General features: G+C 33.6%; 1 protein-coding gene across 3 annotated transcripts; it reads left to right on the top strand.

Moving 5' to 3' along the window:
- Positions 1-230: 230 nt before the first annotated feature.
- LOC114415052 (isochorismate synthase, chloroplastic-like) lies at positions 231-13,278 on the top strand. Of its 3 annotated transcripts, none has more exons than XM_028379570.1 (15): positions 231-529; positions 1,801-2,225; positions 4,319-4,436; positions 4,539-4,655; positions 4,917-5,063; positions 5,201-5,275; positions 5,380-5,448; positions 5,740-5,858; positions 5,988-6,045; positions 6,242-6,352; positions 6,511-6,595; positions 7,672-7,769; positions 8,403-8,495; positions 8,654-8,728; positions 9,890-13,278. In XM_028379570.1, the coding sequence occupies exons 1-14, from the start codon at positions 410-412 to the stop codon at positions 8,708-8,710; spliced, it is 1,692 nt and encodes a 563-aa protein (XP_028235371.1). In that variant the 5' UTR covers positions 231-409; the 3' UTR covers positions 8,711-8,728; positions 9,890-13,278. The 3 variants fall into 3 exon arrangements, with proteins under 3 accessions (XP_028235371.1, XP_028235382.1, XP_028235361.1); XM_028379581.1 differs by lacking the exon at positions 9,890-13,278 and adding an exon at positions 9,500-9,859 and having other exon boundaries at positions 232-529; positions 1,845-2,225; XM_028379560.1 differs by lacking the exon at positions 9,890-13,278 and adding an exon at positions 9,500-9,859 and having other exon boundaries at positions 232-529.
- The last annotated feature ends 474 nt before the right edge of the window (positions 13,279-13,752 follow it).

Genomic DNA, 13,752 nt, shown 5'->3' with positions numbered 1-13,752 from the left:
TTTACTTTAAAAATATAAATGACTAAATTAATTTTTTTTACAAAAATAAAAAACTAAACCGAATATAATCGAATAATAGTATTTTAGCCATTTAAATATTAAAACAGACAAGATGTGTAGTTTCTTAAACAGGAAAAAAAAAATGGCCACTTCTACTTCTTTTCTGCTGCTTGAGCAGCTAAGGGGGAAACCTTGCTGTATCACGTGTCACACTACAGTCCAAATGAAATCAAGTGAGGCAATCAATAGTAGAAACCCATCCACCCCCTCACCAAACCATATCATCATCATTTCCTTCCTATCCCCTTCACTTTTGTTTCCACAGTACAACAATCCACCATTTTTTCTTCCTTTTCTTCTCTTATAAACTCACTTTGTATCTCATGCTCCCTCACTCATAAACTCATTCATGGCAATGGGCACGGTTCACAAGTGGCTCACTCATTTCACCGACACCAAAAAATGCAACAACATTCTCGTACCTCCTGCTTCCAAGGAACAGCAATCCATATACTTCCTCCAATACCATGTAATGCGCCAAACTACTACTCTCTTGCCTATGTTTCTTCTCTTTGTTTTAGAATTTGAGTTAGGAGTCTAATTCAACATCTAAAATTTTATTTTTGCCATATTATTATTCAAATGTCTTGTTACAACACTAAAAATGAATCTTTAGAGTTGCTTGTTCCACGTGTTATTAAAAGTTTATTTCCAGAAATTTAAACTTAAGGAATGTAATATTTTTGTAATTGTTACGACTTTTGAAAATTTTATTAAGTATTGTTGATTAATCATTTGATCTTTATAATTTTCTTATTTGTATTTTCTAGTCCCTATAATTTTAATGTGTTTTTTTTTTAATTTTTATAGTTTATATTTTAATTTTTTTTAGTTAGTTTGAAAATAATTTTTTTAAATAATTTTTATTTTAATTTTTTTTAATCCTTATAATTTAAAAATGGTCTTTTTAATCCTTATACATTATATTTTAATTCTTTTTTATTTCTTATCATCAAAATATGAAGAATATTATCTATTACAATTAATTACAAAAATATTAACAAGTAATTTCTAACTAATTTATCACAAAATAATTTATAATAAAAAATAATTGATAATTAATAACTAATTTATAATTAATTATTTTTATATATTTTTTTGTATTAAGGGTTGAAAGATAATTAAAATATAAATTATAAAAACTAAAAAAATCACTTTTAAATTATAGAAACTAAAATATTAAAAAAATTATTTTTAAATTATATAAGAACTAAAAAGGAATTAAAATATAAATTATAAAAATTAGAAAAATTACTTCTAAATGAATTGTAAAAATATATGGACCAAATGAGTAATTTAACGTTAATGATATAATGATATTATTTATTATTTCATTTTTGCTTTCTCGATGAAGTGTGAGAAAATGATATTCTCACGGAAGGTAAAAAGTTATTTTTTAAACACATTTATCATATCCATTTCAATTATTTCAAATTTAAAAAAAATATTCAAACACCCTTTTGAATTTACTCAAGGATAAGATTCTTGGTTACAATATTTTTAAGGATGTGATTCATAGAATGTGAAATTATATCCTGAAACAAATGTTACCTATGTTTGCTTTTTATTTTTTGAGGAACTTATGTGTCTGGGATGCTGTGTTCCAATGAACAAACCACACATTCTTTTTATAAGCAAATAATCTTTATTGAAAATAATCGTCCTAGCCACACAAGATGTCCTGCATAACAACTCTAAAACTGATTAATCCTATGTTTATGTTTTACTTTTCTTGTTTAGAGACCCGTGTATCAAAGATGCCACCTTTCAATGAATGGTTGCAGAGAGGGACAGCACCAATATTCAAGAACAAGGAACCCTGTTGGAACCATAGAAACCAAAACCTTGGCACCAGTTGCATCACCTGCAATGGCTATGTACAGCCTCAACATGGCCATTTCGGAGCTGGAATCGGAGGCTCCGTTCGGTACCTCTTCCGGCATTGTAAGGGTGCAGGTGCCAATTGAAGAGCAAGTTGAAGCCATTGATTGGCTTCTCTCACAGAACCACCTTCTCCTTCCTCGCTGCTTCTTCTTTGGAAGGAAACAGTACAGTCCCTGCTGCAATGGTGAAGAAAAGTTGGTCAGTGTTGCTGGGGTGGGTTCAGCTGTTTTCTTTTCCCAGCCACATCCATTTTCATACTGGGATTGGATATCTATAAGGAGGTAAATGCTTTTGGTGCCCTTGTAAAAATTTGAGATGTCAACAGATATGTTGCTACAATTGGCTAAAAGATTGAGAAAGAGAATAAAAAGCTATCCATTTGCACTCTCATTCAATTATAAATTATTATGTTGGGTTACTTTATTAATTTTTTATATAAATTATTTTAAAAATTATACAAATAATAATTTATAATTGAAAAATAGTATAAAATTTATTTAATTATTAAACTCAAAAAAAATTAATAAATATGTTTTTTTTATTTAAAATTATATTAGAATGTTTTGGAAGGGAAGATGGGAGTGTATTTACTACTATTTTACTCTGGTTAACATTTGCTTTGTAGATAATCTTTAGAAGTTTGTTATGTTAAATACTAACTACTACTAAGGTCACTTGTTTAAATAAGGAAAAAGTGATAATTATATATTAAAAATGTATTTATTAAGTTAAAATAATATTGCCCAATGTATACTTTGTTAAGTAATTATCAATAAATAGTTGGTATGTGTGGAACCAAGTTTAAATATTTTAAGTGAGTTCTTGAGTCAAGTTTTGTGGATAGATAAAATGTGATAAAAAAGTCACATTCTACTAAAGGTGATGATTGGTTAGGTTTTTTGATAGTGATTAACCATTAACGAAATCCATAGATACCTTGCACCTATAATACAACAACAACAAAAATATTCTCTCCTAACTGAAATATAAGAAAAAAAAAGCTAATTTACAACCATTAAAAAAATTAGTTAACACCATTTGATGTTGATAGTGTCAATAAAAAAATTAAGTCATTTCTTAAAGTATCTTTTACATTTAATTACATGGTAAAAAAAGAGAAAGTTATCAAAAATAAAACTCTAATTAAGAAATGGGCGTATATTTTGGATCATCAAGCATATTTTTTTCCTCTTATATTTCTGTATGGAGGTAATACTTTGTTAAATAATTAAATGTGTATTTAATACTCCTTATAACAACACCCATTTGTTTGACTTAGTTAAAATTGGAAACTGTTGGATAGTGTAGTGATAGATGACTTGACTTTAGCGAGGGAGAATCAAACTGTTAACTTGAAAAAATACGATATAATGTGCTTAAGTCTTAGTTCCATTAAAATTAGTTTTAGTTTCTATATTTAAAAATAATAATTTCAGTCCTCTTTTTTTTTAGTTGGTGAGTTTTGTCCTTTCTCATAACATCTTAAGTTTCATAAAAAGAGATGAAATTTACCATTTATATAATATATAACGATTCAATTATCATTTTTAAATATAGAGACTAAAATCAATTTTAACTGAAAATGGACATACTTAAAATATATTTTAGTCGCTAACATTGCAAAGGAAAAGAGAGAAATTGTTGTCATTTGTAAATTTGAAAGAGAGAAGGAGGCACGCAAAATTGTAAAAGGAATGGGTAATTTGAAATGATTTCAACAATGTTATTTACTGGTAAGTTTTTCAAAGAAATCTCTGTCACCAGTCAGTCACCACCATTTATTTCTCTTTATTTCTGTTTCTCTATCTTGTCATTTAATATAAATGAATGGTGCATAAGAGTTGCAGGTTACTGACTGCAATTAATTAACATTACTCTGCATGTTCTACATTTGAAAAATGATTCTTCTGCCAATGAAAATTTGGCTTGTCAATTTATTATCAAGGGATGACTTGACTTTGTGTTGCATTCTGGACAGCCTTTTCTGTCAAGGCATTGGCAATAAATTGTCAAGTCCTGTGTTTGGTGGGCTTGATAGTTGGTAGTAATCCTTTTTCAAATAAAATGATTTTGTTTGTGAGACTTGTGGTCATGTTCTAGTTAAATTATTATATTAAACACTACCTAATTTATATGGTATATTCCAAATTATTTTTTTATGTTTCTGAATTTTAAAATTCAATTTCAATATGATTTATGATTGAAAGTTAAAAATTATCTGAGAGATTATTATTTGAATTGCAATGCCCTAAACTTGATCTGCACACTGCCTAATCTGCAGTTTTTCTGTTCAAAATTCATTCCATCAACTGTAATGTTTAGACCTCAAAATTCTTTTAGTTTTTGATTTTCGAAAAACATTTCATCTTTCAAGGTTTCTTTCTGAGAGATGCCCCTTAATCCGTGCCTATGGAGCTATCCGTTTCAATGCAAAAGCTAAGGTGTCATCAGAGTGGCTGGCTTTTGGTTCTTTCTACTTCATGATTCCTCAGGTGCATGCATTGTTTTCTTTCCAAACACTAATTTGGTATTCCATGTTTGTGTTAATATTTATAGCATCAGCAGCTAGAGATACCAAGCCAAAAAAATGACAGGTTGAGTTCAATGAGCTTGAAGGAGGATCAATGCTTACCATAACTATTGCTTGGGATAATAATCTTTCTTGGTCATGGGAAAATGCAATCAATGCCCTCCAAGAAACACTACGCAACGTGAGTGCTAATTAGATGGTGTCTTTTAAGTTAGAACAAAACTTAGACACAATTTCTAAGGTACTCTTTGGTGTTGTTCTCCCATCAAAATGGAGTTTCAACTCTATGTTGGTTTTAATAAGAGTCTTTATTACACCAATTATTGAGATGAAACTCTAATTTTCATTGGAAAACAATACCAAAAAGTATTTAAGAAACTGCATGTAAGTTTTGTCCTTTAAGTTATTAAGCAGAATATGTTGTCGAATCACACATGTGCAGGTTTCTTCTTCCATTGTGAAGTTTCCAAAACAAACTCCTCCAACATTAATATCAAGCAGCCATAACATTCCTAGTAAAGTAGACTGGGATCTTGCTGTTAATGGAGCTTTGCAGATGATAAAGCGAAATGATTCCTTACTAACTAAGGTAACCTATATCTCATGCACATTTCTTCTGTCTATTTTTGTTTTCTTTCATGTTTTTCTTTTCTGCTTTTGTATCATAACTTGTGTTTGAATTGTCCATTTGAAAGATCAGTTTCTTATTCCATCTTGGAAACTCAGGTTGTGCTAGCTCGTAGCACTAGAGTAGTGCCTACTGCTGATATTGATCCTCTTGCATGGTTATCGTGCTTAAAGGTATTGGACTGTTCTTTACTCTTTACTTCCCAGCAAATTAAACAATGTTGTCTTCATAATATGTAGTAGAAAATTTTCTTATGTCCCCATCAAAACTATTACAGGTTGAAGGTGAAAATGCTTACCAGTTTTTACTTCAGCCACCAAATGCACCAGCATTTATTGGAAACACAGTAAGTGTGAACTAGGATGGTTTTATATATATTCTTACCAATATATCATTACATGTTGTGTCATGATTTTGTGCTGAACATTCCTAAATATGCCCGCAAAATGAATTTCACATAAAAATATAAGAAACTTTGTATTTAGTAAGTGCATTTTGCAAATATAGTTTAACACCATAATCTTGTGTATAAGTCTTTAGGTGGATAACCTTTTCAAAAACTGTTTGCTGAATTGAATCAGCAATGATACATTTTTTCTCCTGTTTCCATTTTAATTTTTATGAACTTGATGAATAGCCAGAGCAACTATTTCACAGAAAATGTCTCCACATTACTAGTGAGGCTTTGGCTGGAACCCGTGCTAGAGGAGCATCACAAGCACTAGATTGCCAAATTGAACTTGACTTACTTACCAGGTATGACTTGTTACTTAGAGCTGTGATCAAAACTGTTGCTTTATTACTTTCCCTGATGCTTGACATTTTCATACATTTATGTCTTGCTCCTCAGTTTTTGCTGTTTAAGTTTCTGTCATATCTTTACAGTCCAAAGGATGACATTGAGTTTACTATAGTGAGAGACACCATAAGAAGAAAATTAGAGGTAAGTTTATTCATGTTAGTTTCTCTAATTAAAACATTGAAGCTAAGTTATCTTCCATGTGACCAAAGCAATATAGGTTGGAAGTCTAAACTGTATGATGTCACACCTAAATGTGTTGTTTCATTTTGCATTTCCATATATTCCGTAGAACAACTTTATCATGAGGATAAACCTTTTATCTCATGTTTTTTGTCAGGCAGTATGTGAAAAAGTTGTAATCAAGCCAGAGAAAATGATAAGAAAACTCCCCAGGATTCAACATTTATATTCTCAATTATCTGGCAGGTTAAGAAGTGAAGAAGATGAGGTAAACATAATACAATTTCATTATCGAATGCGTAAGTTTCATTGGACATTCCTGATGAAGTTCTAACTTTCAGTTCTTGAAAAATTGAAGAATTTATTAAACACTCACCATATAATTAGGTTGTTTATCTGTTTTTTTCCTTTTTGATGTTCTTCTAGTTTGAAATTTTGTCATCTCTTCACCCGAGTCCAGCAGTTTGTGGGTTTCCAACAGAAGAGGCACAACTTTTAATTGCAGAAACAGGTACATCCACTTTTCATGTACTACGTTTTCTACCCAATCAAATATTTTCTTATCTGTTCATTAAAGGATTTTTAGCTTGAGCATTTAGATTTTTCTTTTGGAAATAAAGGAAGTCATACAACTTGTAATAAAGTCATATTCTTTAGTGGGATGTAGAAACTGAGGAACATAACTTGCACTATGGCATGAAAGTTCATGTAAGGACTGGAAATTTAGGGGAATTGGAAATTTGGAATATGTTGTTTGGGCAGAGTGTGATGGGAACAGAAATGATACTTGCTCATATTATGTGATATATACTGATTTAGGCCTAATTTGGGCTAGTTTCTAGCCCGTGAGAGCGTTTTAGTTTTAAGACCATATTATCAACACTTTTCTAAGGCAAGAATGCTAAGGCCAACCTCTATTAAGTTTATAGGTGTATAAAAAGAAATTTAATGAGAAAGCTTTTAAAAAAGTTGAGGTGCATTAAGTTGTGCGAAAGTTTGATTCATTTTAGCTGCAAGATTCATTTTATTGTTCTCTTCTATAAGTACTTATTGAGAAACTTCCATACTAGATTTTAGTGAATTTGATGTCTGTGAATATTATATTAGTGTACTTAAGTTAATGCAATTATGGTGATGTTGGTGGGATGCCGTGTGAGGATTTATTTTCCAGATACATGTTTTGGTGGTATATAAACAAGGTGAAAATGATGCACAAGAATTCTACAATAGATCCTCCGATAATGAAAGTAGCATATGTTAATAGATCTAGCAAGCCATTGATGGCCTGATGGACCTTTAACATATGTATACAATAGGAGAAAAGGGGGAAAGACAACAAAGGAAATGGGCTGGTATGTGCGTATGAGAGGAGGTGTTACATGTCACCATCTAATTTGTGTAGGGTCCCTTTTAATTTTGCTTTAATTTAACCATTTTCGAAATATTGTTGTGGTCGTAAAAATACAACACACAGGTAATAAAAAGAATTAAACTATCTGTTTGATGTTTCAAATTCTGTTTACAACACAAGGTTCTGACTCCTATTCATTTGGATAAATTTTACTTACTTTCTAAGGCAATGTGCAGAAGTATTTGATCGAGGAATGTATGCTGGACCTGTTGGTTGGTTTGGTGGAGGAGAGAGTGAGTTTGCTGTTGGCATCAGGTCAGCATTGGTGGAAAAGGTTAGCTCTATCATTTGGGGTTTTTTAAATGACACATTCAGTTTGCATAGCGTAGGTTGAGATTTTCTGAAGGTTTTGATTATATTGTCCAAAATGGTTCATGTTTCTAGTATCTAATATAAATCGGGGGTAGGGGGTGATAACTGTATTGTTTATGTAGTACTCTAGCAGGAAAAGTTTTTGATATAGTTTATAAATACAACAACAAAAAGCCTTATTCCACTAGGATTTATAAATCCCTGCATTAATATTAGTATGCATCTCGGGGACATTAAAGTATCAAATTCAAAACAAGTTTTTTGCTAGGATCCAATTTGGAAGGTATGGGACTTTAGTCCTATATTTAGAAGTATGGGATTCTAATGTGAGGTTTATAAGGCCTAGGGCTCTCCAACTACAACAACTAACTTTTGTGGTGAGATTAGATTCTTATCAACTGGTATCAACAGTTTTTTTTTTCATCTTCTTTTCAAATTGATATGGTATCTTCTGACAAACCTCTTTTGTCCCTCTGGTAAAATTGTGGAAAAGAACTCTACGAAATATTCCCATGAATTCCATAAATCTCATTATGTGAATCTTATTCATGTTGTTTTTAACATCAATCGTAACAGTGTCATGTTTCGGTTGTAGGATCTTGGTGCTTTTATATATGCTGGGACAGGGATAGTGGAAGGCAGCAGTCCTTACCTGGAGTGGGATGAGCTAGAGCTCAAGACATCTCAGGTGTGTTTGTGAATGCATGTAATCCATGTGTGGCGATTTTGTTTAGAGCTCATGCAGTCTACAAAAGAGAATTTTAAGGAAGTTGTTGTTTGAAATGATTTCTGGGCACCATTCTACATATACTCATTGCCCTAATGGATGTTGAATGTTATGTCTAGTTCACCAAGTTGCTCAAGCTTGACTTGCCTCGGAGACAAAAAGTAGATTGCAAATGAGCTCCATCAACTGATACGGTTAGCATTGTTACTGACTGACATTTATGTTGATTAAGTTCTTTAGTGGCATGTGTTAGGGATTGGTGATTGATGGCTTTTTGTATATCATTCGTTGCATTGAATTAAATTATAAAATCCATAAAGTGGATAATTTGTCTAAAAAGAAACCTTTTGTTTTATCAATTTGTTTTTGTCTAACCAAACAACAAATATATATAAAAGCTAAACTGTTTGATTTACAAGTGACAACATTGCTTTGCTTTTACTAGCCAATCAATGTCGAGATATTAATGTATGTTAAGACCATGTTCGGTAAGATATTTAAGTTAGTTTTTTGCTTTTTTTACTAGATGAAAAACTTGTTTAATTATTCGGTAAACAAATTTTTTTAGTAGCTTCTAGTGTTTTTTTTAAATGTTACTTGAAGTAGTATTTTTTAAAATGCTAGCTTCTAGCTTCTAATTTTTTATATTTTCTTCCATTTTATCCTCAATATATTTATTCAATCTTCTAGTTACTCTTTTTAAATAAATCATGATTTTATTATTTTTCCTATTATTTTACACTTTTTAGTTACTTCAACAACTAATTTTACTGAACACTTATAATTGAATAAGCTAGATTTTCAGCTTCTAGTTATCAGCTAGTTTTTCAGCTTTCAGTTAGTTTTTCAGCTAGTTTTGCCAAACATAGCCTAAATATAAAAGTTGAAATGTGTTTAGTTCAATTTAACTCTTCCCCAACTTTAAAATGGTAATTTGATTGCTAATTCTTATCTTTTTCTTGCAGTTTTGCTACATGAAGTATGAGATTTTGCTATTTCCTTTCTTTGGATATCGTTGCTTCCACATGTTAGCATGACATCTACTGGCTTAATAAATTTGGCAATTATGAGGATATGGACAACAACATTTAGAATGAACAAATAAGTTATATAATGGTTTAATTTGTTGGCTTGTTTGAGAAGATTCAACAAAACTAGTCAATTTGTATTCGGGTTAAGAAGCCAAGACTATAATATTTCCCCCTAATACTTGTATTGTGCATTAGGTATTTACTCTTAAGGTAAATCAAAAGCATCATTATGTAAGATTATATTTGGGCACACCTACTATGGGTTAAAATAAGTGTTTGCAAGTAATTGTAGTATTTCAATAATTTATTTATCTTTCATGGTAGGCAAGATTATATTTGGCGCCTACTGGTCGAAGGAAAACTTTCTCTTTGACCACTACATCATCAATGGCAATGAACGACAACGAAATCAATGCCGTCAACCAAGGAAAGTGATCACATGAGCAGGAATCAACCATGATGGGGATGCCTACCATGGGTGCCCTTGAAAAGGGAAACCCAACAAACATAGCGAGTCCTTTGCGTTAGGAGCTTGATGATCATTGTTGATCACCATCCTACAAAGAGAGATGGATACCTTGAAGCAAATAAATGCCTCAGAGATGGATAATCTTTGAAAAGAGAATGCCATTCTTAGAGAATAGTACTTGAAGCTTCGAGAGGCCCAAAAAGCAAATTTGGTTGTGGCAACTACAACTTATCGGACCCATTCGATTAGGACTGATGAGGCTGATACTATGTGGCGCGAAGGAACTCCCTCCATCATACAATTGATTTAGAGAGCAGTAAATGCTAACACTTGACTACATCCCTTTGTTGATTGGATTATGGAGGCACAACTCTCGCTTGGATGGAAGACGCTGACATCAATCGTCACGATGGGCTCTCAGACATAGATGAACACGTGAACACATTAGTTACACAAATGAGTTTGTTTATGAATGACAACACAATCATGTGTTAAGTATTCTCAATAACGCTAAATGGGGTTGTGTTTCACTTGTATACTTGCTTTCCAAGAAACTCCATTGACTTATTTGCAACTCTTAGGATGCGTTTTGGAGTGCTGTACAAACGAGTAAACCACGTCACCTAACAGTAGTGCCACTCGCTAACATTCAGCAAGACAAGGACAAATCTTTAAGAGAATTTATGGAGATGTTCTCATTAATTTAAGTTCAAAATTGAGACCTAAGTCTAGAAGTAGCACTTACCTCGATGATCATGGTGTTGAAGTTTGGCTCCTTCTCGGACAACCCGTGCAAGAAATTGCTAGTAGCATTGGACGAGTTGAGAGCAAGGGTTGCTAGTTTCATCTAGATGGAAATGACTAGATTCAGAGAAAAAATGCATGGAGAATCATCAAAGAAACCAGTAGGGTGAGAGGCTAAGATCAATGGTAGTCACAACTGAGGGAAGGTTAGAGTTGACAAATCACCACAGTCTAAGTTCAGCCACTACACTCCATTGACAAAGAGTCAAAGCCAACTACAAAAGGAAGCATGTAGTGTAGAGCTGATCTAGTTGCCAGCTTAGAATCAACCTCCACTAGGAGTAGACAAGTCTAAGTATTGTCATTATCATCGGGTTGCTAGTCATAATACCGAAGAATGCACTACCCTCAAGGACAAGATAGAAAAATTGAGGGCAGTTGTAGAGATTTGTTTAGGACAAGGAACTTTCACGAGAGCAAGAAAGGAAGCATGATAGGAGTCAAGAGTGCAACCAAACTCGAGAGACAACGAAACCACAACTCCAGGATGGGACTTCCTCACCCGAAACTCGGATTTGAGGTGTGATAAACACGATAGTAGGATTCGTAGGTGTCGAAAGCTCGAACTTGGTGCATAAGCATTATGTCCACAACTTTAAGTTTGTCAACTTTGTAGCAGCTGAAAAGAAGGCAGTAAAAAGCCTACCCTCATCACTTTTACAAATGAGGATTTTTAGGGGATAGAGCAGATGCACAATGATTCCATGGTAGTCAAAATGGAGATTGCTAGTTTCTTAGTGTGGAAGGTCCAAATTGACCTGGGAAGCTCGGCGGATACCCTCTACTGGTCTGCTTTCAAACAACAAGATATCCCAGAAAGCCAGATTGAGTTGTTCTCAGAACAACTCATAAGCTTCTCGAGTGAGACAATTGAAACAATGGGACACGTCAACTTGCTAGACACTTTTGGAGACGATAAAGATTCCAAGACCATCATGATCAGGTATCTCCTAGCCAATGCTTTCACTTATTATAATATATTAATTGGTCGACCTACACTCAATGAATTGGGGGTCATTATTTCAACTCCCCATCTGGCGATGAAATACCCGAGTACGAGTGGCAAGATTATCATCGCTAGAGCCGACCAAGCAATGACATAGGAATGTTATGCTTCAAGCCTCAAGATTACCAAGGGAAAGAAGGTAGCAGAACTCAAAGTACAACTGATATCATGCACCTCTCCAACAATCTAGGAGAAGCAGAGCTCGACCCTAGAAAAGCCAAGAGCAGAGCCCACTGAAGAAGTGAAGCCTTTCCAACTCGACAAAGAACCATCTCAATGCACTAAGCTAGGATTCCAGATGAGTATAGAAGTGGAAGAGTCAAGAGACCAAGTGCTAACAAAGAATGCTGACCTCTTCACATGGTCAACATCAGGTATGCTTGGAATCAACCCCAAGTTTCACTGTTATTGGCTAGCCATCTGCCTTGAGGCAATACTAGTGGTGTAGAGAAAGAGAAAACTCAACCTTGAAAGTGGAAAAACTGGTTATGAAGAGGCAAATAAAATTTTGGATGTAGGATTCATTAGAGAAGTATAATACACAACATGGTTAGCTAACATGGTGATGGTAAAGAAATCTAATGGGAAATGGAGGATGCGCACCGACTACACAGTCTTAAACAAATTCTGCCCTAAAGACTTGTATCTGCTTTCGAGTATAGATCCTCTAGTAAATGGAGCTTCCAAATTTCTCATCCTTTGCTTTTTAGATGCATACTTCGGGTATAACCAAATATGTCTTTGAGCAAGATGAGGGGAGGACTCTATTCATGATCAACACTACAAATTATTGCTACTTGGTTATGCCATTAAGTTATAAGAATGATGGGGCCATGTAATAATGACTGATGGATAAGATATTCATTCCAACTCAGGAGAAATCTAGTAGTCTATGTTGATGACATTGTGGTCAAAAGTACAAACACCACTTCTTATGTGAAAGACTTGGCAAAGATCTTTGCAGATGTAAGAAAGCACGACATGAGGCTAAATCCTGAGAAATGCATATTCGGAGGAAAAAGGAAGAAATTCCTTGGATTCATGCTTACCCATAGAGGAATTGAGGCCAGCCCAGAGAAGTGTGCGACTATCATTGAGATGAGAGTCCATACACTCTGAAAGAAGAACAAAGACTCATCGATTGATTAGCAACGCTATCTAGATTTCTGCTGAAAGTAGCTAACATGGTCAAACCTTTTTTTTAAATTGTTGAAGAAGTAAGGGGGAACAAAGTGGAATGAGGAATGCAAAGCTAACTTTCATAAGCTCAAAGAGTTCCTTGCTTCGCCACCTATCCTTACCAAGCCTCAACTAGGGAAGGACCTGATTCCATACATAATAATATCAGAGCATGCCATAAGTTCAGTAATCATGGTAGAGGAAGGAAAGAATCAAAATCTTGTTTATTATTGTCGCAACATGCCCTTTTGCGGGCGAGCGAAGGCGTGGCTCACGGGTGCGCTTTCCAAAAGAGGAAAGATGCGCGGAGTCGCCACCAACGTTTATTTGTGGAAAACGTCGGAAAAACCGAAGGAAACCGGTCGAAATGAAAATTCTAAGTTCGGGAGTTGTATTTACGTTTGAGGAAGGTATTAGCACCTCTCACGTTTGTCTCAAAGGACAACAACCTATTTTTTAGAATTGTGAAATTGTGTTATCTTAACTTTTATTTCTTTTTATTTTTTGAGGTTGACAAAAGCGAGACTTTTGCTCCTACGTACCCTCCATTGAAGAGGAAATCAGACCTACGTAGTTCTTTCTTAACCGTGAATCAAGCGATTCTTTTTACTTGAAAGGTGATCATTTTAAGGCGTTGGACCTTAAAAAATGATCCATTTACTTGATAAGGAAAACTGAGATGATAAACTTTCAAACCCTTTTTTAGTGACTTTTTTGTGGACGAGCTTG

This window comes from Glycine soja, chromosome 1 (genome assembly GCF_004193775.1).
Source record: "Glycine soja cultivar W05 chromosome 1, ASM419377v2, whole genome shotgun sequence".
NCBI lineage: Eukaryota > Viridiplantae > Streptophyta > Magnoliopsida > Fabales > Fabaceae > Glycine > Glycine soja.
The sequence above is the reverse complement of the archived record's forward strand: the minus strand, read 5'-3'. Positions and strand labels throughout refer to the sequence as shown.

Excerpts from the sequence above, each read along its gene's own strand:
- LOC114415052 (XM_028379570.1), top strand. The coding sequence starts at position 410 with ATGGCAATGGGCACGGTTCACAAGTGGCTCACTCATTTCACCGACACC. Across the intron at positions 4,437-4,538 it reads TCTACTTCATGATTCCTCAG|GTTGAGTTCAATGAGCTTGA; the intron begins GTGCATGCATTG and ends AAAAAATGACAG. Across the intron at positions 5,276-5,379 it reads CATGGTTATCGTGCTTAAAG|GTTGAAGGTGAAAATGCTTA; the intron begins GTATTGGACTGT and ends AAACTATTACAG.